This window comes from Onthophagus taurus, chromosome 1 (assembly GCF_036711975.1).
Source record: "Onthophagus taurus isolate NC chromosome 1, IU_Otau_3.0, whole genome shotgun sequence".
NCBI classification, from domain to species: Eukaryota; Metazoa; Arthropoda; class Insecta; order Coleoptera; family Scarabaeidae; genus Onthophagus; species Onthophagus taurus.
In genome coordinates, this window is record NC_091966.1 from 43,241,944 (window position 1) to 43,268,747 (window position 26,804).

At 33.7% G+C, this 26,804-nt stretch overlaps 1 protein-coding gene across 2 annotated transcripts in view; it reads left to right on the top strand.

Annotated features, from left to right (window-relative positions):
* LOC111415925 (Endoribonuclease Dcr-2) overlaps positions 1-26,804 on the top strand; it is a 38,496-nt gene that overhangs the window by 5,984 nt on the left and 5,708 nt on the right. For both annotated transcript variants that reach the window (XM_023047824.2, XM_023047825.2), the window contains exons 4-7: positions 5,325-5,565; positions 5,621-6,545; positions 6,614-6,895; positions 23,305-25,968. In XM_023047824.2, the coding sequence (XP_022903592.2) occupies positions 5,325-5,565; positions 5,621-6,545; positions 6,614-6,895; positions 23,305-25,968 (4,112 nt within the window). The remainder of the gene's footprint in view (positions 1-5,324; positions 5,566-5,620; positions 6,546-6,613; positions 6,896-23,304; positions 25,969-26,804) is intronic.

Genomic DNA, 26,804 nt, shown 5'->3' on the forward strand with positions numbered 1-26,804 from the left:
GAATAATGAAACTGGATTAAATTTGTCAAGGGAATGCTGTCGCAAATGCATTCTTAAAAGTGGATTAAAGTTTTACAAGGTTTACTTATAAGTAATAATTTAAAAATGAAGCTTTTAGAAAATTGTTTTTTTATAGGCAAAAAAAATTACTGTTAACAGAAAAACAAAAGAAAGCCAGGCTCACATGGGTATAATCTAAACTGCCTTGGTCAGCAGAAGATTAGTCCAGGGTAATATTTAGCGACGAATCGAAATTTGATGATTTCCGTAAACGCGTAATTCGCAATAAACATTTCATAAAGATTGTTTAAAGCGTTGCGTTGTGTAAAATTTCCGAAGGGAATGATTTGCGGCTGTATGACAGCTTCAGGATTAGGTTGCTTTGAATTTATTGATGGCCCTGAACGCTGCAAAATATCAACAAATACTATAAAACAGCTTACTACCAAGTATCGTGAAATTAAATCTTGGCGAAAATTACATATTTCAGCAAGATGGAGCGGCTTGTGGTTTAGCAATGTTCTGTCTTGGCCTTCCAACAGTCCAGATCTGAATGTAATTGAAACAGTGTGGCACAAAATGAAACAAACTTTGAGGAACAACCCACAACGGACATTGCCAGAACTTAAAGCCAAAATAAAACAAATTTGGGATGGATTTACTCCTGAACAGTGCAGAACCTTAGCGAATTCAATGAAATATAAAAAAAAATATAAAATCTAAGGGCGATGTTACTCCATATTAGAAATACAAATCGTGCCATGTCCCAATATTTAGTTGTCAGGCAAAATGTACATTTTTCTAGTTTAATTAGAAGTAATAGGATATGTATTTTTTTTGTGTTGTTCATTAGACAAAATTGTTGTTAATTGTCTAATCAAATGATATTAATTTGAAAAATTTATTAAAACACAATAATTGTTTAATTGTTGTTAATTAACAACACCCTGTATAATTATACAGGGTGAGTTTTTTCCATGTTTAGTATGGAGATCTCGAAAACTAGCGGAGATAGAGAGACGACTAAATAGGGACAGAATTGCAGTTTCATGAACTCAACTTAATGAGCTTTTTGTTTTTTGGATAAAATGCATGGCTAACTAGATATCTCGAAAAAACAGTTTTTTTTTGTTATATCGTTCAATACCTATGGCTCCGCTATTATTGATTTTAGGAAAAATGTGTAAAGGAAAATTTTGTAGGGCATTACATGTTTCATAAGCTGTCTAGCTGATTTTTTTTATTTACGCAATAATTTTTGAGTTATGACACAAACTTGTAATTTTTCTAATCGAAACCATAGTTGGCAATGACTTTATAAAAAAGGCGTTTTCTCAACGATTCTAATGATATAGTAGACGCCACGAGAGCTGGCAGTAAATCATCATTTTCCGCTCTTACAAATGCCATACGTAGTTCACAAACCGCTAGAGAGTAATGTGTGTTAGAAAGAGATAGCATTAGTTTAATATGTCTCCTGTACAATTTAAATGGCCACGTCGAAAATGTACGTCTGTTCTTCTAAGGGATGTAATTCTATAATTATAACCTCAAATCGAAACGTCTTGTAAGCGTTGTCATGAATCTGTTAGTGTTTTCACAAGCCGAAAATCTTTTCTTTGAAAGGAAAATCATTAAGATATTATCTTTGACAATGTTTGACATATAACCTCCATTACTAACATAAGCTACATTTAAATGTATGTAGTGAAATAATCTAAGTCGTACGTCCATATCTTGATTCATACCATTTTTAAGCGATCTGTCACTGCCAGCTCTCGTGGTTTCTACTATATCAATATTTTTATTAATAAATAAATTATAGCCATTTATTCTTTTAATTTGTAAACTGTTCAGGTAGTATGCTATGGAAACAATTGATAGATACGTAAAGTGAAGATAACGATCTCTGTTTAACGTATCATAAAAAATGTACGGACCAAGAATTTTTGAAAAAATGACACCGCACAAAACATTAAATCCAAACTTAACTTCAGGTCTCCTCTCTTGAACATGGTGCGGATTTTCCTGCATCCATAAATGTTGATTATGTCTATTAAACATGCCGCAGTTTGTAAATCGTGTTTCATCTGTCCACAAAACTTTAATCTAAGCTAATTCACATGTTAACAAACCACGTACAATATTCTACATGCTTATTGCAGTCATCTGGGGGTACTGTTTGTGAAACTGTCATATTATATGAATGAAATCTGTGCTTTTTTAGTTCTCTTATGACAGTACGTTGTGATGTGCCTGCTTCAGATGCAACTTGTGTTGAAATCGATGCATCTTGATGGATTCGTGTTAATACATTTACTTCCGTCTTGCATCGTTAGTTGGTTTACAGAAAGAACTTCAAAGTAGTATCAGCCTCTTCAAAGTAGTTAAAGAAGGCTGACGACGATCAAAATACTGTTCTGCAGCTTGTATTGCATTTTTGTAGCATAAAATGTAACACTCAATGATATCACGTTTTTATTGATTAGAAAAATTTATATTGATTATAATTTACAAAACCTCAATCAACGTTAATTAGAAACTAAACGAAACATAGTTTGCCTTAAGCTGTCATAACCAAACGTATCTATCAATTGTTTCCATAGCATACTACTTGAACAGTTTTCCAATTAAAAGAGGCTGTAATTAAAAAATTAAAAATTATTTATTAAAATTAAAAATGGCTATAATTTATTTATTAATACAAATATCTATGTCAAGTGGCATATCATTAGAATCGTTGAGAAAAGACCTTTTTTATAAAGTCATGGCCAGCTATGGTTTCCATTAGAAAAATTACAAGTTTATATACAGGGTGTCTCACGTAACTGGTTCGTTAGAACTTTTTAAGGTTCCACTATTCGTAGTGGTTTGAAATTTTGGTAGCATGGGTTATTCATTCTAAACTTTCGATCTAAAATATTTTCAAGATGGCCACCCCTTCCGGTCTACCGGAAGTAGACCACAACTTCGTTATTTTAAATGGAATGCTATAGTTTTTATTACACCTTTCAATTATACGTAAAAAAATATGTTGACTTTGATAAAAGTTGTTGGTACCTAGCGTTTTTTGTTTTCGAGTTATTTTGATTTTAAGTGTTTTTTGACAAATTTCACCATGGTCTTTAAAAGCCCATATCTTAGCTAACGATCATTCAAAAAAGCTCTGCATTGGCACGACTACTCTACAGATGCTGCCAAATAGATTGTCATTTGTTGTATCAGAGAATCTTATACAGGCTGGTCAAAAATTGAATTATCGTTTCTCAATATTCAATTGCGAGAAAGTCGAAAATTTTAAATGGAACACCCCATATTTCTTTACCCTATCAGAAAGGGAATTTAATTCTCTACAAATTATCTATAAACATTCCTATGCCTATTTATTGTAGTTTCTCTGATATTGGAAAATTAATCAAAATCAGACATAGAATCTCAAAGCTCGTTTGTGTTTTTGTTAGCAGGCCAAGACATTTTGACAGTTCATCGTTTAATTTATTTAAATTATTATTGGTATTATTTCTACAATTAACTATGGTTGAATAACCTTTAGCTTGCTCGCTTTTATTTACCAAAAATAACCAACAGAAAAACGAATAAATGAAACAATGAAAAACAACAATTTAATAACAGAAATTAGAATCAATAACAAATAAAAAAACAAAAACTTAAAATTATAAAAAAATTAAAACTGTTCGATATGCTGACCATTCACCATTAAACATTTTTCAACTCTTCTTTCGACTTCTACCGTTGTGGCCCGTAGAAGTTGGTCGCCATCAATAGTACGTAATGCACGCATCACTCTATCACGCAACTCTTGTCGTGTGTTGATCGGTGAATTGTACACTTGATTTTTTAAGTGACCCCACAAATAAAAATCCAATGGTGTTAAATCTGGAGATCGTGGAGGCCATTGCCATGAATATAAAACAAATTTAAAATATCGGCGTTGGAATAATTTGCCATGATACCTATACAATGACTTTCACTCGTGATCAAAAGTAAGTAACAACAACAATAATACAAATATGGACCAAAAACTGTCAAAATTCCATTGCCTTCTAATAAAAAAATCAAACGTTTTCCCGCATTCCGTGCATACTTTGATTAATGTCCCAATATCAAGGAAACTACAATAAATAGGTATAGGAATGTTTATAGATAATTTGTAGAGAATTAAATTCCCTTTTTGATAGGGTAAAAAAGTACTGGGTATTCCATTTAAAATTTTCGATTTTCTAGCCATTGAATATGGAGAAACAGTAATTCAATTTTTGACCACCCTGTATAAGATACTCTGATACAAGAAATGGCAATCTATTTGGCAACATCTGAAGAGTAATCGTGCCAATTTAGAGGTTTTTTTAATGAACGTTAACTGAGATATAGGCTTTTAAAGAGCATGGTGAAATTTGCCAAAAAAAGCTTAAAATCAAAATAACCCGAAAACAAAAAATGGTAAGTACCAACAACTTTTATCAAAGTCAACATATTTTTTTATGTATAATTGAAAGGTGTAATAAAAACTATAGCTTTCCATTTAAAATAACGAAGTTGTGGTCTACTTCCGGTAGACCGGAAGTGGTGGCCATCTTGAAAATATTTTAGATTAAAAGTTTAGAATGAACAACCCATGCTACCAAAATTTCAAACCTCTATGAATAGTGGAACCTAAAAAAGTTCTAACGAACCAGTTACGTGAGACACCTGTATATATTTTTTTTGTTGAGAAAATCGTTTTAGAATTTAATTTAGAACAACTTTGTATGAAATTTTCTGTTGAGAACGAGTGGAGGGGGGAAATCGTATCGTTTTGTTACAAAAGTTCTGTACCCTAATTATCTTATTCTAGGTAAGTACGTAGCTGTTTTTAGATATGTCTCAGATTCTCTGTTTTACAACCATTTTTAGGTACATTTTTTATCAATAAATACGACATTTCTTGTAAAATCTTCACCATTTCCAAATCCTACGTAGTTCCCTACTTTTTGAGTTTACTAAAGTAATCGTATTCAAGTTTTAATTATTCGACTTACGCGTTAGGAGAAATCCTGCGCACAGTTTGACCCTGCACGATTTGCAAGCCTAACATTACCGACATCTAGCGGGTGCAATTTTAATAACTGTTAATATATAAAATATGTATTTAAAACTAGAAAAGTGGCTTATTCACACCCAACAACCCGTTTTTAGAAAACTTCTTTCGTCTAATTGCAAAAAAATTTTAAAAATAAGACGGCTAAACCCGAATGATTCTACTTCTTGATCTATCGCTGACTACTACTTTAATGGGTTTTAATTCAAAATTTTTTTTTGATCAGATTTAAACAAAATCAATTTATTAATTTTCGACGAATGTCATCGCGGAGTCCAAGATCAACCTATGCGGCAAATTATGATGAATTTCCAACACGCTATTGACCCACCTAGAGTTTTAGGATTAACTGCAACATTATTAAACGGAAATTGTACTCCAGGACAGGTTGAAAGGAGCGTCGCAGAATTAGAGGTTACGTTTCATAGTAAAGTGGCTACCGTTGATGAATTAAGTAGTGCTCAAAGGTTCAATTCGATCAATTAATCGATTTTAATAATTTTTAATCAATTTAATTTGTAGGTTTTCGACTAATCCAAATGAACGTATTATATCTTACATTAACTATAATTTATCAAACGTCGATAACACAATTGTAGATGAATTAAATCATTTAATACATGTTTTATTAAATGTGACGTTAAAAAATAATCAAAAAAATGATTCGCCTCACCGAAAAGAATTATCGGATCCTAATAAAGACGTTAAAGAATTAGCTAATATAATTAAAGACACGATATATCATTTGGAAGCTATGGGAAGTTACGGTGGATTATTAACCATAAACGCTCATCTAATCCAAATACAATGTATTAAAAAAAAATGTACCGATTCGAAATTGCTACTTTTAATCAATGGAACTATAACATCCTTAACATTTTGCAAACTCCTTTTAAGAGGGTTATTTACCGGGAGGATAAGAGAAGACATCATTGTTTATTCATCCCCTAAAGTTATAACTTTATTAAATATTTTATCAACGTACAGAAAAAATAACTCATTAGAGAACTTTTGTTCAATCATTTTCGTCCAACGCCGATTTACAGCAAAAGTACTTTATCAATTATTAAAATTACTCGCTGAAAACGATGAAAACTTCAGCTTTATAAAATCTAATTTTGTCGTTGGATACACAGCCAATCCTCTAAATAACACACGAGAAGCAATGTATGGTTCCAAAGTTAATCGGACCATAATCAAAGAATTTTACGCGAAATCCGTTAATTTATTAGTCGCGTCGAACGTATTAGAGGAGGGTGTCGATGTTCCTATGTGCCAATTAATCATTAAATTTGATGAACCCAAGGATTATAGAGCTTACATTCAATCGAAAGGGAGAGCGCGACACAAAGAAAGTTATTATTATATTATGGTTGAAGAAACGAGTTTGTACAAATACAAAGCGAAATATGCGATGTTTCAGGAATTAGAACAAAAATTAAACGATGTAAATTAAATTAAAGGATTTATTAATTTTATTAATTTATTTAATAACGTTTTTTTTTTATTGTTCAGTATTTGATTGGTAAAAACGAAATTAGAAGTTATCCTGACCAGAAGCAAATAAATGAGATGTATAATGAGCATGAAATTGAGCCTTATTATACACAAGGCCCTGGTTCGGCTCAAATTAATATGGTTTCTGCTTGTTCTTTATTATCGTCTTATTGTAATTCGTTTATGGCGGATATTTATACGCAATATGCCCCGAATTGGTATATTGAATTTGGGCCAGGAAAGACTTGTAGAGTTATTATTGAATTACCAACGGTGTGTCCTTATGTAGAACCAATTGAAGTAAGTATTTTTTGTTTTGGGGATGATTTAAAAGTGGAGTAGCAGTAAATGTAAAATAATATACAGGGTGATTTATTAGCTCACCATCAAATTTTGACATATGATAGGTAATCCAATTACCAAAAAAAAAACTGTTAATGAACATATTTTCTATATCAATTATTTACGAAATTATAACACTTTAAAGTTTTTTGCAACAAATTTATTAATTAAACATTCAACAAAAACAAAGTTGTCATTGTAATATGTCAGTTTGCTGTAAGGTTTAATTATTACATACAAGAAGAGACTCAAAATGTACGCTTATAGCACTGAAGAATATGCTGATATAATTTTCGTGTATGGTTTTTGCAATGGAAATGTTCGACAATCAGTACAGCGTCATTTGCCATATTATTCAGTTTTTAGCGATTCTTTCTGTTTAATTTTGGGTTTTATTTAGGAACAAAGAACAACATGTTCTTAACGATAACGTATTTTATTCTTTTCCGTTACAACTTGTCTCCATCATTCTACTAATTCACCACTAGATGGCGTTACAAATATACTATTTATTATGACATCCCCCTTTATTTAAAATAAAATTTTTAAACTTTTCAGGCGTTTTCTTAACTCTTGTCGGCCGGGTTCTTGTAGGTTCTTCTTCGTTTCTAGGTAAATCTAGTTTTATTTTTCCTTCCTTCTTTACTTCTTGTTTCTTCGTTTCTTGCTCTTTAGTTTGATCCAAATGTTGATCCTTTGGTATCTCAATTTCTTCTATTGTTGGATTCAATACTTGATCATTAACATTGATTTGTTTCTTTATTTCCTCTTCTTTTCTTTCCTTTATATGTATTTTGTCTCTTCGATAAGATGTTCCACCCACATCGATCATGAATGCTCTATCTGAAAGTTTTTCGTCTATTTTTCCTTTTGTCCATTCGGAATCAGGTTTTAATTGTACAGGGTGGGCAAATTTGGGTGTTATTATAGGCTATCTCAGAAACTATAAGAGATACAAAAAAAGTAGGTGCCATGTCCCGGTCTCTTTTTCCGAGACTAATCCAATCCCGTAAAGACCAAATCTCTATCTTCTTTTGTTTTTAAGTTATAGCCAAAAAGTCAAATTTTAGTGATTTCAAAAAATGCTCATATTTCGTTTATTTTTGAAATTAGAGAAATGGGGTTAATGCATTCTTAAGACACTTTTTTGAGTAGAATATACTGTTGTTGAAAATTTTTTAACATAGCTGATAATTTTTGATATATAACATAAAGTTGTATTTTTTTAAATACAAACTATACTTTATTATGACATTACTGAAAAGAGCATATTTTTAGCTTTCCAATGATGAATCGCACGCATGATGTTTCTGCGGAAAATAAGCGTTATTTTTCAATTTTTAAAATATTAAAGATTAAAATTAAAATTTTTAATTATAGTAGGCGAGGAAAACGCTAAATACTACTTAGTTACTATAGCAACGTGAGTTTACTTGTCATTTCATTCATGAATTTTGCGAAACGAGTTTCCCGTTTAAGAAGTTCCGCATTATCTTTAAATAAAACGATAAAATTAAATATAGAATATATTGGAGTCCGCTTTGAAGATGATACATAAGTCTTCATATCCCCATTCAAACGGTGTTTCAATGGAAAGTCCACTCCCAGTTTATGATTCCTAATTTTCCTCTATCTCACCCAATTTCAAAAGAAAAGATTGCTGATATCAAAAAACTTCTACATCTTATGTTTGGGGAAAACTGGGAAAATACTACCGAAGATTTCATTCATTGATTCCGAACTGTTCTAATCTTACAACCAGTAAGTTGAGTAGAAGAAGATGACAGTTTATGACTGTTTAGTTCCTGAAGTTGTCCATATTTAATTATTCATTAATTAATACATTTCTTGTATTTTTAATAAACAAACTTTAAATGCTAATCATTTTTTATTGGTGAACAAAGTCAGCGATAAGATGCGGAGAAATTTAAATTAACTATTCAAAGTTTTTATTCGTTGGTACAAAACCAACTTATCCTGAATAATGGTACAAAACCAACTTTATTCTGTCATATTCGTGCAAAACCATATATTATAGCCACTAGGTAGTATTTACTGTCCGGACACGCCTACTATAATCAAAATTTTGAACATTAGCGCTTACTATTTTCGAATTGAAAATTAACGCTTATTTTCCGCAGAAACATCATGCGTGCGATACATCATTGGAAAGCTAAAAATATGCTCTTTTCTTTAACATCATAATCAAGTATAGTTTGTATTTAAAAAAACACAACTTTGTGTTATATCTCAAAAATCATCAAGTATATTTAAAACTTTTCAACGGCAATATATTCTACTTAAAAAAGTGTCTTAAGAACGTATCAACCCCATTTCTCTAATTTCAAAAATAAACGAAATATGAGCATTTTTTAAAATCACGAAAATTTGACTTTTTGGCTATAACTTAAAAACAAAAGAAGATAGAGGTTTGGTGTTTGCAGGATTGGCTTAGTCTCGAAAAAAGAGACCAGGACATGGCACCTACTTTTTTCGTATCTCTTATAGTTTCTGAGATAGCCTATGATAACACCCAAATTTGCCCACCCTGTACATACACTGGTTGTCCAATTATTAAATCAGGCAAGTTTCTAGTTTCTTTATCATAATATAGTTTATTGTATAAGTACGAAGGCTTTCACGGCCGGTGTGAATTAAGCTAAGATTAGAACTAAAACTAGAACTAACACTAGAAACTTTCGGGTTTTGCCGTGCGTCTTTTAATAAAAGGTTTGACGTTTCGGATGCCATGTTGCAACCTTCTTCAGAAACTGGTTCGAAGTGACGAGATCAAAAAATCGGTAACTATACAGGGTGGTCCGTTACTAATGGGACACAGAGCAACAGTGAATTCCTTACATTAAATTATTACGATTTAACCCAATTTATGTTAGTCCAATTGTTAATAACAACGAAGATACAGATGGTTAAAGTTAATACTTTATTTTCGTTTTTCTTTAATAATTTCGTTGTCTCTTACATTATGAACATGAAAATTGGTACATTATCATTTTTTAATACAATAAATAATAATTTGGTGTTAGTTTTGATTTATCTTTCAGATGGCGCTGTCTACCTTAAAAAACCACCCTTAAAGTAGTCATATCTTTTTCATCGTTAAAATTTTTACAACTCACATAACATAAAACAGTTTCTCAGACATTTTTACATAAATTTGGTATACCTATCAATATTCTCTAAAGTTCTCCGTTCCCGAGATAATCACTGTTTAAGGGCACTTTGCAAAATTTAATATCTCAGTAACATCAGTTGGCGTTGACAAAGTTTTTATTTAGTCAAACACTAGACAATCAGTTTGACATTCAGTTTCATTTTACATTTGCATAATTTTTTTTCTAACACGGAAATGCGTGATATGGTGTGCATATACGCTCAAGAAAAGTTTAATGGAAGGGAAGCGTGCAGAAGATATTTATTAAAATACCCCAACAGAAGACAACCAAATCACAAGTTATTTAAAAATTTGTATGACCGCTTAGGTGAGACTGGTTCATTTCGTCCTAAACGAAATACATGATGAAGTTGATGAAGAAGATGAAGTTTTAGTACGAGTTAGTAACAACCCAAAAGTTAGCTCTAGACGTTTGTCAGCTGCAACCGGGTTAAGCAAGTCGTCAATTCTACGAATATTAAAAAATGAAAGACTGTATCCATACCATTTTGTACCTGTACACGCCTTACTGCCTACTGATTTAAGAGTTCGGTTAGAATTTGCTAATTTTATCAAAAATCGGCAAAATTCTGACCCATCGTTTATTGCCAACATTTTATTTACTGACGAGGCGACATTCACTCGTAGTGGGGTTTTTAATTTTAAAAATTATCATGTTTGGGAAACTGAAAACCCACACATGACACGGCAACGGCATTTTCAACATGAATTTAAAATAAATGTTTGGTGTGGAATAATTGGAAATTATGTGTTGGGTCCACAATTATTTACAGTTTTTGCAAAACCAAGTAGACGATATGTTGGCTGAGTTACCATTAAATATTTGGACTGTCATGTGCTTTATGCAAGATGGAGCACCACCCCATTTTTCCAGGCAAGTGCGAGATTATCTCGATATAAATTTTCCACGAAGATGGATTGACCGAGGTAGTCATTACACTTGGCAACCACGAAGTCCCGATTGTAATCCTATGGATTTTTGCGTATGGGGATTTGTAAAATCCCTTGTTTACAAAGACAATCCTGAAACTCGTGAGGAACTGTGGCAAAAAATTGTAAAGGCAGTGGATATCATTAGGAATGAACAAATATTATTTAACATAAGAAGATCATTTTCTAAACGGATTGGAAAATGCATTGAAGCTAACGGTGGTCACTTTGAACACTTACTCTAATGCACTTCATTTTAATTGTCATTATTGTTTCCTCTTTTTGTTCGATGTTATTATTATTAAAATGTTTAAATAAATTATAGTCGTTATTAAAATCGATTTTTAATATAGTAATTATGTTAATATTTTTGTAACATCAACTTATGTTTGTGGATAGTTAAATTATATCTGAAAGATAGATCAGAACTATACTAATTTATCATTTATCATCTTAAAAAGTAATAATATAAAAATTTTAATGTTCATAATTTAAGAAAAAGCGAAATTGTTAAAAAAACAACGAAATTAAAGTATTAACTTTAACCAACTCTATCTTCGTTATTATTAACAATTGGACTAAGATAAATTGAATTAAATCGTAATAATTTTACGATTTAACCCAATTTATCCTAGTCCAATTGTAAATAAAGACTTTTTCACCGCCAACTAATGTTTATTGAGCATAGTGAAATTTTGCAATGTGCGCTTAAACAGTGATTATCTCGGGAACGGAGAACTTTAGAGAATATTGATAGGTATACCAAATTTATGTAAAAATGTCTGAGAAACTGTTTTATGTTATGTGAGTTGTAAAAATTTTAACGATGAAAAAGATATGACTGCTTTAAGGGTGGTTTTTTAAGGTAGACAGCGCCATCTGAAAAAGAAATCAAAACTAATACCAATTTATTATTTATCGTCTAAAAAAATACTAATGTACCAATTTTCATGTTCATAATGTAAGAGACAACGAAATTATTAAAGAAAAACGAAAATAATTAACTTTAACCATCTGTATCTTCGTTATTATTAACAATTGGACTAAGATAAATTGGGTTAAATCGTAATAATTATATGTAAGGAATTCACTGTTGCTCTGTGTCCCATTAGTAACGGACCACCCTGTATATAAGTCGGAAAAACTAATTAATAATCAGTTAACTTCCATGTTCTGCTAAGCTCCCAGCCATCTTCTCTGTTGACGTTATTTTTATGTCGGTGAATCTCTATGGCTTCTCTTGTCAGTCTTTGGTAGTATCTGTTGTCCCTAGCCAGCACCTTTGTTTGTTCGAAGACTATTCGGTGCCCCTCTGCATGGCAATGTTCCGCAACCGCCGACTGCTGGATCTTCTTCAGCCTTACATCCCTCTTATGCTCCTTGATGCGGCACTCGACGTTGCGTCCAGTTTGGCCAACATAAACCTTCCCACAACTACACGATAGTCGATAGACTCCCGCTCCTTTTAATGGAGTTAGTTTGTCCTTGGCTAATTTTGCTGACCGTGCCGTACCGCACTACGATGTCGTTCTTCTTGAGGTGCCTAGCAATTCGTTCCGTTACACCTGAAACATAGGGAAGACAGATAAATGCAAGTGGTTTTGTACTTACCGTGTCCTCTTTCTGCTTTCGCTGCTTGATGGCCTGGTTGATGTCCCTCGAAGTGTATCCATTCTTCTGCAGCACGCCTCGTAGAAAGTGTTGCTCCTTCTTCAAGTTCTCTCCTTCACATAGTCTCGCTGCTCGCTGAAATAATGTACGGATCACGGACCTCTTCTGTTGGGGATGATGATGTGAACATGCCTGTAAATACCTGTTGGTATGGGTCTTCTTTCGGTATACACCAAGTTCTATATCTCCATTTGTCGTCCTGGTGACCAACACATCTAGGAAAGGTAGTTTTTTGGCAGTTTCTGTTTCCATGGTGAACTTAATCATAGGATGTTGAGAGTTCAAGTGATCCAAGAACTCTTGGAGCCGTTTTTGACCATGTTGCCATATCACAAACGTGTCATCCACATATCGGAGCCATAGTTTTGGTTTCTACTGGCTCTTCTTCAAAGCGTCCTCTTCGAATAATTCCATGTAGAAATTAGGCGATACGGGAGATCCCACGGCTGCCCCTTTGAACTGCTCGTAAAATTCTCCTTTCCAGCTGAAATATGTCGACGATAAGCAATACTCCACCAGATTTGGCACGTATCCTGGTAAACCCTCCGGAATGAGTTTTCGGCGAAGACCCTCTACAGCATCCTTAACTGGTACCCTAGTAAAAAGGGATTCCACATCGAAACTTACCAACATATCCCCAGCATCCAGCTTTACACCTTTTACCGATTCCACAAAATGTGTAGAATCCCTGACATACGATTCCGTGTTACCTGTAAAGGGGGACAGAATCTTTGCAAGATGTTTAGCCAGCTGGTATGTTGGGGAGTTGATGCGGCTGACGATAGGGCGGAGGGGGACGTCTGGTTTGTGAATCTTGGGTAGTCCGTAGATTCTTGGTGGTACTGGCGCCTGCACAAACAAACCTTTCTGCTGTTCTGCTGGAATTCCTGTGGATTTTATCAGTTCCTTCATTTTTCTAACGATTTTGTCTGTGGGGTCCTTCTTGATCTTCCTGTAGGTGGCTGGGTCCAGTAAGTTCATTATTTTGTCGTCGTACTCTTTCCTGTCCATAACAACGGTGGCATTCCCCTTGTCTGCTGGTAACACGACGATTTCTGATTTTTCTTTTATAGATCGGAGTGCCTTCTTTTCACCAACCGTCAAGTTGGATTTTGGTGGTTTTGCTGACTTCAATACTCTCGCAACTTCTTGTCGGATCTCTTCGGCTTTCAGTGCAGGCATCCCTCGAACAGCTGCTTCCACTTCGCAGATGATTTCCTCCTTTGGGACCTTCTTCGGGGCGATTGCGTAGTTTCGCACAAAGGTTTCGTCTTTCGTTAGTGGGACATTCGATCTGTTAATGACGATTGTTTCTACTGGTAAACTATTACTTTTCTTCATTTGCGACCGGCGTTCCAGAGATGCAAACTTCTTGATGTGTGTGTCACGGGTCTTCTGAAATTCGCGATTAGCCTTCTCCATTGTTAGTCCCAGTCTTCTCCGGATATACAATTGGAAAGTGAGAGGTGGAGTCGTAGTAACTTCTCAATTATTTTTTGTAGATCATTGAAAGTCTTGTGGATTCTTTCTCGTAGCAGTGCTTGTTCTGTCCTAATCAAAATTCTACGTGCTGCAGCGGAGTCGATGTGGTGCTTCACCTTCAAGAAGGTTGGCGTTACTTTCTTCTCTCTGCATCTTCGTAGAAAGGCCAAACTGCTCAACAGCTTGCGTTGTCTAATTCGTGAGTTAACCAAATCCTTGATTTGTTTGTTGATATCCATCATCCCCATAAAGGTTAATAATATAAGTACGAAGGCTTTCACGGCCGGTGTGAGGATTAATTAGTTTTTCCGACTTATATCTGGACCTCAGAACCAAACAGTATTAAGTCACATTCTTTAAATTTTACAGGAGAGCAATTTGAAGATTTTGAACAAATTTTTCAAACCGATTACTATTGTAAATAGGAGAGCATAGGTTTTTATTTTCCCTGTTATGATTTTGGAAGCTAACTAAAGCTGATAATAACCAACCTCCTACATTAATTTATTGAAATAATTTTAAATTAATTGTGGGACTTAATACTGTTTGGTTCTAACAATGGACTTAATACTCTATTTTGTGACTTAATACTGTATAGCTCCTACGAATTTATAGATACGTGGGACTTGATACTGAATTATTATTAAGAAACTCATAGTAGAACAATCCAAAGTAGAATTAATACCAATTATGACTAATTAATAAAGGGTTACAAAATAAAATAAGCAATAAGGGTCATTGCATTTTTCAGTCGTCTTCCTTGAGGTTACTATGTGGAAGATTTTTAAAGTATTTATGGAATCTTTTAGGCACCCATGTTAGTAACTTCTGCAAATCATTATACTTTTTAGTTGAAATAGGTTTTAGTGTCTCTCTTATTGGTTTCAGTAGCATTAAATTATTATCACTGAGAACAACTTCCTTAGAATTAACAGTACGCTTCTCTTTGCGTGTTAGTCTTTTGGTGCCTCGATTAAAATCAACTTGTTCAAAACTTTCTTGATTAAAATCTGTTTTAAAATACAAAACTCCAGGTGTTTCATTAAAAACTTCATATGAACCACTTTAGATATCAAAAAGTTTTGATTATTTATGGTTTTTTTGTTATTGTGGAAGTAAGATCCGGATTTTTCAGATAAAAAGGTAAAATTTTTAAAGTCCATGGTTTCCATTTCCACTACTTCAATATTGTTACCACAAAGTCTGAAAAGCTGCTGCCAATCCCATGGAGTTATTACAGAAAATTGGGGTGAAGCTTTCTTTTGCCTTTCTATTCGTGCATGAATTGTATCTACCTCCATGTGCGTATGTCTTCGTAAAAGGTACTTGTGTTCAAATTATTCGTGTTCCGATTATCGGCATCACGAAGATGTGTGTCATAGTTAGTTTGTAATTCAAGGCGTTCCTCCAGAGATACAGACTCTGAGTTTAATAATATATTAATCACATGTGTCACATGTATCATTCGCTGGCTCTTTGAAGGATAAATTAAATTCCGAATTGAAAATCTCATTATATAGCCACTGCTTGGGGATATCTTCTTTAGGAATTTGGTTTTCTACGCAATCTTCATAGAAGCACCGATACATTATTGAAATGTTGAGATGGCTGCCTAAATATTTTCTCTGGGATTTATTCCTGGAATAATGTGATTCTATACACGGAAACTTCTGTATGTGCTCCCTGATATTGTTTCTTACATTTGAGGCAATTTTGTTTGAGGGTTCATGTTTACCCCTTTGGTCGGGTATTACGATACCACCAAGTTGTCTTTTCGATAACGCTTTACGTACAGAGGTTTGGGATATATTTAAGGTGTTAAGAAAATAAGTACGGCACACACTAAACTTCTTACCATCTACATTAAAAAAATACTTCAACGACGTTTTTCTTTTACCAGCACGAGATCCCGTTCTAGCACGTACACGCTCAACTGGAACTTCTTCTATGCAGCTAGCTATAAATTGTCTTTTCTGGTCAAGTTCGATGATACCATTCCAAAATTGTGAATGAATTAGAGCACGACTCTCAACTGATATGTTCTGTTTGCACTGCTTTTTACATTCATCAGGACAAGGTGCTTTCATTTCTTTTTTTCCAGTAAGCTTATTGGTGGCTGACAGATATTCTTCACCAGCAGCTCTCCTTTGCTTTCTAATGTTTTTCTTCCAATTAACGGAATTTCTTTTTCTTTTCATTTCCTTAGTTTCTCGGATTTCTACAGCTCCTTCCTCTTGTTCTTCTTCCAGTTCTTTTGTATCACTACTTTCCTCAGGTAGATAAGGTGGGACTTCAGATTCAATATTATAGTCTTCTTTGTGTTGTAAATTATTTGCGTCTACTTCATCTGCTTTATAGTGAGGTCCATCGTCATTATTTTGAATAATAATATTTTGTAGAATATTAATTTTAGAAGGTTTCTCGAATTCGTCATTTTTATCTTCATTCCTATTGCCTTGAACAAAATGCTCTGGTGAGCTTTCTGCTGGCTGAGACTCGTCTGTATTATCTCGTAGGATATCTTCGGTATTGGAAAAAGGCACATTATTTTTACTAACAAAGATGGTATTGTACACATTGTTATTCAAAGAAATAACATCCTCTGCAGCATTGCCATAACCGGTTGCAAGAATTTTCAAATTTTCATGATGGATATCCTGCGTGCTATTAGTGGTTGGATATATTTCCATAACTATCTCAGCATCTTCTATAATAATATTATTATTTAATAATATTTATTATTAAATAAATTATCTTATTTACCGTTCTCCTCGGCCAAAAGTGAGGTTATAACAGGTTTTTCAGATATTTCGTTGTACTTGGCTTGTGTTAGTGTCATTTGTAATATCTTTTGGCCCCTTGAAGACATCATGTTGACCCTATTCACTTATTAAATATTAAAACTATAAAATTATCAAGTATTTCTTGTTAACTTCACGAACAAAATAATGTGACTTAATATTATGACAACTGATGTACACTAAAACAAAACAGTATTAAGTCCAATGACCTAACCTCACATTTGGACTTAATACCTAAATACTGGATATCTTCCAGAGCCAAACAGTATCAAAAACCTTTAATACTGTTTGGTTCTATTTAATACAGGACTTAATATCAATAATCTACACCTATCTCGTAAACGGGAAGAAACTGGACTTAATACGCGTCGTCAATGGAAAGAGCGGAAACAAATACTATAGGAACAATGATAACCTCAAAAACGAAAAAAATGGACTTAATACTGTTTGGCTCTGAGGTCCAGATATATAGTTACCGACTTTTTGATCTCGTCACTTCGAACCAGTTTCTGAAGAAGGTTGCAACATGGCATCCGAAACGTCAAACCTTTTATTAAAAGACGCACGGCAAAACCCGAAAGGTTCTAGTGTTAGTTCTAGTTTTAGTTCTAATCTTAGATTAATTCACACCAGCCGTGAAAGCCTTCGTACTTATAGATTCATCTACTTTTTGGAAAAAGAAATTTTTCACACCAAGTCTGACATTATTAGCATAAGAGTTGTGCACGTCCGGGTCGACCTCCGCAGATCGTCCCGAAATCGAAGAAAAGTACCCATTCAAAGCTTCAACATCTCTCAGACTCGTCAGTAGGCAGGGTTTTTTTTATTGTAAATATTTAACTTGCGCAGCTCCCTCCACAAATTTTGAGTGCTCCCAGTTATATGATGCCTAAGTCTCTAATCTGAGTTACTCTGGGTATGGTTATGCCACCGATGTCGTACTCATATCTGACCACATTCGCCTTTCTTGTAAATGAGATTACAGTACATTTTCCAGGACCCAGTAAACAAATTTGCGTTTCAGAAACATTTCTGATACATATTATTGAAACATGAAACGTTCTTCGACATATTTCTGAAACATAGATGAAACGTGTCTGAAACTGCTAATGTCCGACCCTTTTTATGTTTTATTGAAACGTTTCTATTGAAACGTTTCTGCAACATACAGCTGACAATTACGGTACACTACTAAAATGTTTCATTAATGGTTTTGAATTACCGTATTTTCTTGAATCTAATCCGCACCCTTTTTACAAATTTTATATGCTCTAAAATCAAATGCGGATTACAATCGAGTGCGGATTAGATTCGCAGTCGTATAGTTGCGATTTGGAAAATAGTAAAATAAAATCGCATTATAACAATAACGCTGTTAAGGGTTTTAGAACGATATTTACATTTTTATGTATCATTTTCTGCCCATATTTCGTCATCTTCGGATCTGTCCAAAGCAGTGGTTATACAAAACTTCTTAAATGATGTTATAATTGTTTTCAGGAATCGTTTTCCATGTGTGTTCCTGGTCTACGACTCCATACTTGTCTTAACCATTCCATCATCAGCTTTTCCATTATTCATTCTTTTATTGTGCCCTAACTAAGACGTCATTCGGGAAGTCTTTCGGATTTCAGAATGGTTTTTTTCTCAATATTAATAATGACCAAGGACAGTAGAATCCAACAGGACTGCTACATCCATTGTTGTGACAACCTGCCCGCAAACTACGTCACACCATTTGCCACGCCCAGCTGTTGTTGTGGTCTATGCGTTGCTGTGTATTTGTAGAGGTTATATCGTAGACGTATTCATATTATTTTTGATGTTTTATGTTTTTAGACGTATTAATGTCTATCATATAACCTTTAAAAACACAGACAGTTACCAGGCGTGGCAAATACTGTGACGTAGATGGCGGGCAACCAACCCGTAGTGGGCTACAAAAATACAATGCATGTAGCAGTCCTGTTAGATTCTACTGTCCTTGAATAATGACAGCAATTTTTCCCCAATTTTGTCACTTGTTGCTGCTAGCATACTAATGTTATGCACAATTTTTCGCAACCACTCGTTTCTAAGGAAATTGGGAGGCATATCCAGATATAGTGCCATTTCGTCGGCATTCACTGTTTGAGACAAATTGAAATTTTTTTGAAAATCATTAGGAGCTTTTGGGAAATTGTAGTTTGTCCAACCTTTGCTAGTATTAAAATTACAGACAGAGTAATCGAATTACAATTAATGGACTATGTGACGGAATACAACCTTTTACCGCCTACATAGTCAGGTTTTAGAAAGCATTATGGCTGTAATACAGCTCTGTCGAATATTGTGGACGATGTCATACGAAGCACAGACCAAGGAAAATACACTTTGATGTGTCTCTTAAATTATTCAAAGGCTTTTGATACTATCAATCATGTCAAGCTTCGCTACATTGGGTTTGATGATCTTGCATCGGGGTTAGTTACTTGCACAGTTACTTGACGGGCAGAATGCAGTGCGTGAAGGAGAAACGTTTCATCGTTTCTTTCGACAACGTCCGGTGTTCCTCGGGGTTCAATTTTGGGTCCACTGCTATACTCACTTTACACATCGCATTTTAACAGATACATAAAAAGTTGTAATCATCATTTCTACGCGGATGACACCCAGTTATATATATTTTTTCTGCCATCGGATGTCGATGATAGGCGTCACTGCCTTTGTCTTAAAGCTGCTAAAACAGAGCTGATTTTATTTGGGCCAAGAAAGGTGATAAGTGATAATTCTGTTCAAGATCGGGTCAAGATGGGTGTCTTGGGTGTCTTATTGGACGAAAATTTAAACTTTAATAAACACATCAATAAGTGCACTGCTTCCGCGTATGCTGCTCTTAAGCTGATTTATGGCGGTCGGTCGTTCCTCAATCGTAGAACAAGGGTACTTTTGTGCGAGGCCTTGGTGTTAGCGCATTTTAATTATTATGATACATTGTATGATCAGTGTATTTCGTATAGTAATACGAAAAAAATTCAGAAAATTCAAAATTCTTGCTTGCTCTTGATATTTGGGTTACGGGGACGTCAGCATGTTTCGCACAAATTAAAGGGTTTGAGTTGGCTCAACATGAAAAACAGGCGCATACTTCATTCGGCGGTTTTGTTCTTTAATATAATTACTTTGAAGAAATCTCCATACTTCTTCAATAAAATAAAATTTCGTACCGATGTTCAATTGAATATTCGATTCAAGGGCACTCGTACCCCGCCGATACATCATCACCAGCTATTTAAGAAATACTTTTCATACCAAATAACACATATTCTTAATGATTTGCCATCAACTATAAAATGTTGCACTTCTTCAAGGTTGTTTCGTCACAGAGTGAACGGCCGCTTGTCTCAAATTCAGAATGCATTGTAGGGCGACAGGGATCGGGCAGTTTACGCTTAGTAATTAATTATGATTTCACCATCGGGTCTTTTTCTTTTCGTTTTTCTTTTCTTTTTCTCTCTTATATATTTAGAATTCGTTTTATTAGGTTTGAGTGGAAGAGCAGGCTGCACCTGAACTCCGCCTAATTTGTGCTGGCTTAATTTATAATAATTTTATGTATATATGTATACTATGCATAAATATATTATTATTATTATATATTTATGGTTAACAACAAGCATCGCATCATTTTGTTGTTGTCGAATTGCTCAGAGAAAGATGCGGATTACATTCGCAAACTAAATTTTTTTACCATTATGCATTTTTAAAATCGGGGTGCGGATTAGATTCGAGAAAATACGGTATTTCTGTAATGTTTTGTTTACATTTACATTACATTAATAGTATGTATCATAAACATTTAAAAATAATTTCTGAAAGGTTTCGTTGACGTTTCAGGGATGTACATATGTATGTAAAGATATAATTTCGTTGAGGTGTAGCGTCTGCATCCTGGACAAGATGCTCATACATGCTTCCTCAAAAGATATGCATATGCTGAGGAAGCATTTCTGAGCATACCACCCAGGGCGCAGACGGTGGACGCTGCAACAAAATCATACCTTAAGGTAGGAAAAATAATAATAGAAGTATGATATGGTACGATACTTGTTACTTACCGCCTACTGTACCAAATTTCAAAATTATCAGTCAATAATTTCTACTATTCTGTTTTCTCATTGATTAGGACATATAAAGTAAGTATAAGAGTAGGTATGCATTAAATATATTTAGTAAATATATATACAAAATATATTAAAATGGTAACTAAAATAAAATTCTAATAATCATCATAATTAACATTCCAATAATTTATGTAGGTCATTTAAATATAAAGTTAAATTTAGATCATATTAGTGGTATTTTTAATTATTTTTACTTCTGTTTATATATGAATAACCGAAAGATTTTTTTTTCTCAAACGAAACATTGTTTCAATTAATACACATATATTTGTGATGTTTCGCCAGAGATCCCCAGCTTCTTCAGACTACAAATAAAGAATACCTATAATATATTTAATAATAATAATTATAATAATATATTTAACATTTTTTTTTATCTTAGTTATTGGAGATATCACATGTTGTAAAATTCTTTTTATGAAGAGAACCTATCAGTATTACAAAATAACTTACAAAAACAGTTACATGACAATTTACATGTCAGATAATACAATAAAACAAGTAATGTACCACAAACGATGTACAACAGTCGTGGAATTGTTTATTTTTCTTGATAAAAAGAATTTTACAACATGTGGTCTCACTTATAGCAATAAGACTTTTACAAAATAAATAGGTCTTCTTTACTTGTAGTCTGAAGAAGCTGGAGATCTCTTTCATCATCTTTTTATGATTGTTCAAGACTAAGAAATTTAACTAAAATTTAAATAACCTACATAAAACTAAAACATAAAAGTACAAAACTACATAAAATATACATATATGGAGAAATGGCAACACAAAATTTTTAAATTTGTTTCATATTTGAGATGCGATTCTTGCACTACGTTTTCCGTATTGCGACGAGTAAACGAAAGAAAGAATACTAAAAGAAAATAACAATATTCTTTATTATCACATCTGCAGTTTCCTTATTTCGCCTATTATAACGTAAATTCGCTTGTCGTAACCAATTGCTTACTACCACTTCATATTCTTTATCAGTTAAATGGAAGCTCTTCCTAACTGCCACTAAAATGTATGTTTAAATTAGAATTCGGTCATGGAAAAAGTTTTAAACTGCTCCTTAACCAACGCGATTTATTCTCTGTAACGGCGATTGTTTCGCATGACCATGTCGCCAGGTCAACACGAAGCCGCGGCAAATGAACATACCCAGACCGACGCGAAAGTATCGCTACACCCACGGTTTTTGTCGTTGTCACCTGACAGTTGAAAACGTCGGTTTGGGCACGTTTGTGCATGTTTATTTGCCGCCGTGTCGACTTGGCGACAACATTATCAAGCGTAACAATCGCCGTCGCAGCGAATACATCGCGTTGGTTAACGAATAACTTTATGTCAATATAATATTCTTCGGTTAAATTCAATCACAAGATTTAAGCCACCATTTTAAACAAGAATGTTTTTAGATAAATTTAAAAATAACTAAACCTAGTGATGATATATAAAAAAACTTATACGAAACTTACCTGCGCCATTCTAAACCAATATTCGAGCCACAGAACAGATATATACAAAACGACTCGAAGGAACTGAGAACAGAACTGAACAGAACAAAACACACAATAGAACAAGTCGTGACAAGACGCTGATGAGTCACCGCGTCCTGGAACATGCGCATACGTTCACAGGCGCTGATGAAGATATTCAGACATGTTTCAGACACATTTGTAGAGAAATGTTTCAAATGAAATGTTTCTGCTACATATTTTAATGATATTTCATAAATATTCCTACTGAAATGTATTTGATACATATCTTTAGATACGTTTCGTAACAATCGTATCTGTCACGTATATGAAACGTAGTTGTAAAATGTTTCATTTAATTCATTGTATGTTAAAATTGAAATGTTTCACAGATGTTTCTTGTTTACTGGGGAGTAAGCGCGATAAAGTTTGAGCTACAGTAACGGAGCAACGCAGAAATATCGCGCTGTAAATTAGACATAAAGGAAGAATACTAAGGTTTATTAAGGACTCTTCTTATCATTGTGTTTCGAAGGTGACAAACAATAAAATAATCTCATTAGTGTTAAAATTTAAACTGTTACTCCACTTTGGACACATCCTTTATAAAATTCATAATAATCATTTTTATAATATTCTTTTTTGTTTTTAATAGGGCCCCTTTATGCCTAATAAAAAATCTGCAAAAAGAGCCGCCGCTTTCACCGCTTGCAAATTATTACATCAAATAAAAGAATTAGATGACAACTTGCGTCCAAAGAAACAAACTATTATTGAAGAGGATACAAATTTCTTATTTCCACATTATAAAGATGAACGAGCCAACGTCGCAAAAGAAAAACGCAACGTTTTCGATATAAAAATTCCGAATTGTTGCAAAGGAACGTTAACCCACCCCTACAACTTAACAACCCCCGCATTTTTACACGTATTAGAAATCAAATCGAAATTTAAAGCAACCCAAGATTACATTAAAAAGATGGCGAATTTATACGATTCCGATTTAACATTCGCTTTGATTTCATCGAAACCGTTTCATAAAATTTGTGAGTTTCCTATTTATGTTTCTGGCGGGGAATTAAGCGTTAAATTAATCAGTAACTACCAAGTTATTTCTTTAACGAATTTCGACGTTGACAGTTTAAAACAATTCACTCATTTTGTTTATTCGGATCTTCTTCAGGTGTTAAAAACTTATTTAGTGGTCGATAATGAAGCGATGATTCTTTTAGCGCCTTATAATAAAAGTTTAGAGTCGATTAATCACGAAGTTATTTACGATATGAGGTTAATCCGTCCAAGTAAGATGTCAACAGAGGAGTGTTCCGTTTTGGATGTTTGCGAGGAAACTTATAACGAAAAAATCGTCATTCCATTTTATAGATCTCACATGAATTATGTTGAATATGTAGTGATGAGAGTTTGTTATGAGTTATCGCCGATTTCAAAATTTCCCTCGGATAAAGACGGAACTTTCTACGATTATTTCAAGAGTAAATATCAATATTGTATCAAAAAGCTCGATCAACCCCTTCTTGAAGTTAAAGCTTTATCATCGAAATTAGATTGCACGAAACCTCGGGGCGCGCAAAAGAAACGAAATCGAGACGCTCACGAAAACGATGTGATCCATTTAGTCCCTGAAATGGTTACAAAACAAAGTTTCCCTTCGTGTTTATGGGTCCAATCAAAAATCTTACCAACAATTTGCGATAAAATCATTCAATTATTAAGAGCCGAAGAGTTAAGAGTCGAAATACATAAATCAACAAAAATCGGAGTTTTTGAATCGAAAAATTGGTCCCCACTAAAATTAGATAACCATTTAATTAATTACGAGGCAAATGTTTACGAAACAGACGACGATAACGTAGTGAACGATGATAATAATGTTATTGAAGATTTAAATGTTAATATTAAATCGATTATGGCAAAAATGAGCAGTGATATTGAAAAGAACACGATTCAAAACGAATATCCTTGGGATCCGAGCGAAGAACCCGTTGATATCGACCGAAAATTAGATGTCACTTTAATGGAGATACAAGATTATATGAATTTCATTCATAAACCTATAAACGATCTCAACACCGGCGAATTAATTAGACAAACAACAAATCAACGGAAATTATTAGCTTTAACATACAACAAAGATTACATTTACAACCCAATTCAAATTATTCAAAAAGAAATTAATCAAACCGGACCCGAATTATGCGAAATTTACAAAGCGTTAACGATGGCGAAAAGCGACGATATCGTAAATTTGGAGCGATTAGAAACTTTGGGGGATTCGTTGTTAAAATTTACAAGCTCTCTTTATATTATTATTAAATTTCCCATGTTTAACGAGGGTACATCAACTTCGTTAAAGTCTCAATTAGTTAGTAATAAAAACTTGTTGATATTGGGTTGCCAAAAAAATCTTGGGAATTACATCAAATTTTTTAGTTTAAAACCAAAACAAGATTGGACCCCACCCGGTTATATCCTCCCGGAAAATATCTCAAAATTTTTCACCTACAACAACTCATTAAACGATATTACTTTAAGTAAATCGGAACAATTAAGTGGAATTATTACGCCGCAATCGATTTCAAAAATTTTCGAGCTCCAACAAGAACCAAGCGAAGAAGAATCAATCCCGGTTAATACGTCAACGATGTTTTTCATGGGGAAACAATGTTTAAGTAATAAATCGATATCGGATTGTTCCGAGGCTTTAATCGGGGCTTATTTGGAATCGTGCGGGATTAAAGGTGGTTTAAACATTTTGAATTGGTTGGGGGTTTTTCCTCAATCAGAAGATATAATTAACTTATTACAAAAACGACCATCCACCCCCATATTAAATCCAACGACAACCCAAAAAGACATCGATTTTCACATTCCCCAATATCGCCTATTAGAAGAAGCTTTAGGGTATCAATTCAAAAATAGGGCTTATCTCCTACAAGCCGTTACCCATTCTTCGTACACGATTAATCGAGTAACCGGATCTTATCAAAGACTCGAATTTTTGGGCGATGCCATTTTGGACTTTTTAATAACTTGTCATATTTATGAAAATTGCCAAAAATTAACGCCGGGGGATATCACTGATTTACGTTCGGCCCTGGTTAATAATGTTACGTTTGCTTGTTTAACGATTCGATGTGGGTTTCATAAGCATTTATTGGCGATGAGTAATAAATTGCAAGCTTATATTGACCGGTTTGTGAGGTATCAAGAGAATAAAAATTTCGCTATCGACGATGAAGTTGTTATTTTATTAAATGAAGATGATTATCATATAGCTGAATATATTGATGTACCAAAGGTGAGATAAAAAATTAATTATAAGATTATAGAATTAAGTTGCGAAAATTCAATCTTCTCATTTCCAATATATCAGAGGATATAAAAAATCGGTTTGTGACGATATAATCTATCATAAAATTTGTATTTGAAATAATCTTTTGCAATGAAAATTTGATCTTTAGCAAGCCATCCAGTTTTTGTTTAACTTATTGTTAGAGCAGTATAAACAGTATCTAATCTTTTGCAAACAACTTCTAGTCTTTTATAAACAATATTTCTGGTAGTAGTATTTCATTTACAAGCAATGTATAGTTCACTTGAAGTAATATGTGGTTTTTGTCAACTTTCAAACTCTATATAGACTTCTGCAAGCAATATATTCTACTGCAAATAGTGTCTAGTACAAACAAAGGACTTCTGCACACATTGTCTTGTTTTTTGCAAACTGCTTCTACTGGGTTGCAAATAATATGTAGTCTCCTGAAAACAGCATTTGAGAATTTGATCATAGTATATGATCATTGTCTGGCTTCAAATGATAAATAGTCTTCTGCAAACATTATTTAGACTTATGCAGTATAAAGTCTTCTGCAAGCAGTATTTAGTCATCTATTAGCAATATGTGGTCTTCTGCAATGGGAATTTGATCTTTTACAAGCTATGTACAGGTGACAAAATTTCGATGGAGTTGCAAGGTATCTCAGTTATTATGAAAGATAGAAAGTTGCGGCTTTCGCGAACCTGAGCTACTTTTTTGTGAAACTTACAATGGCACAAACCAAATTTTCATAGCCCTCTTTGTTTTTGATATACAGGGAGTGTTCGAAATTTACAATTTTCAGACACCCCTGTATC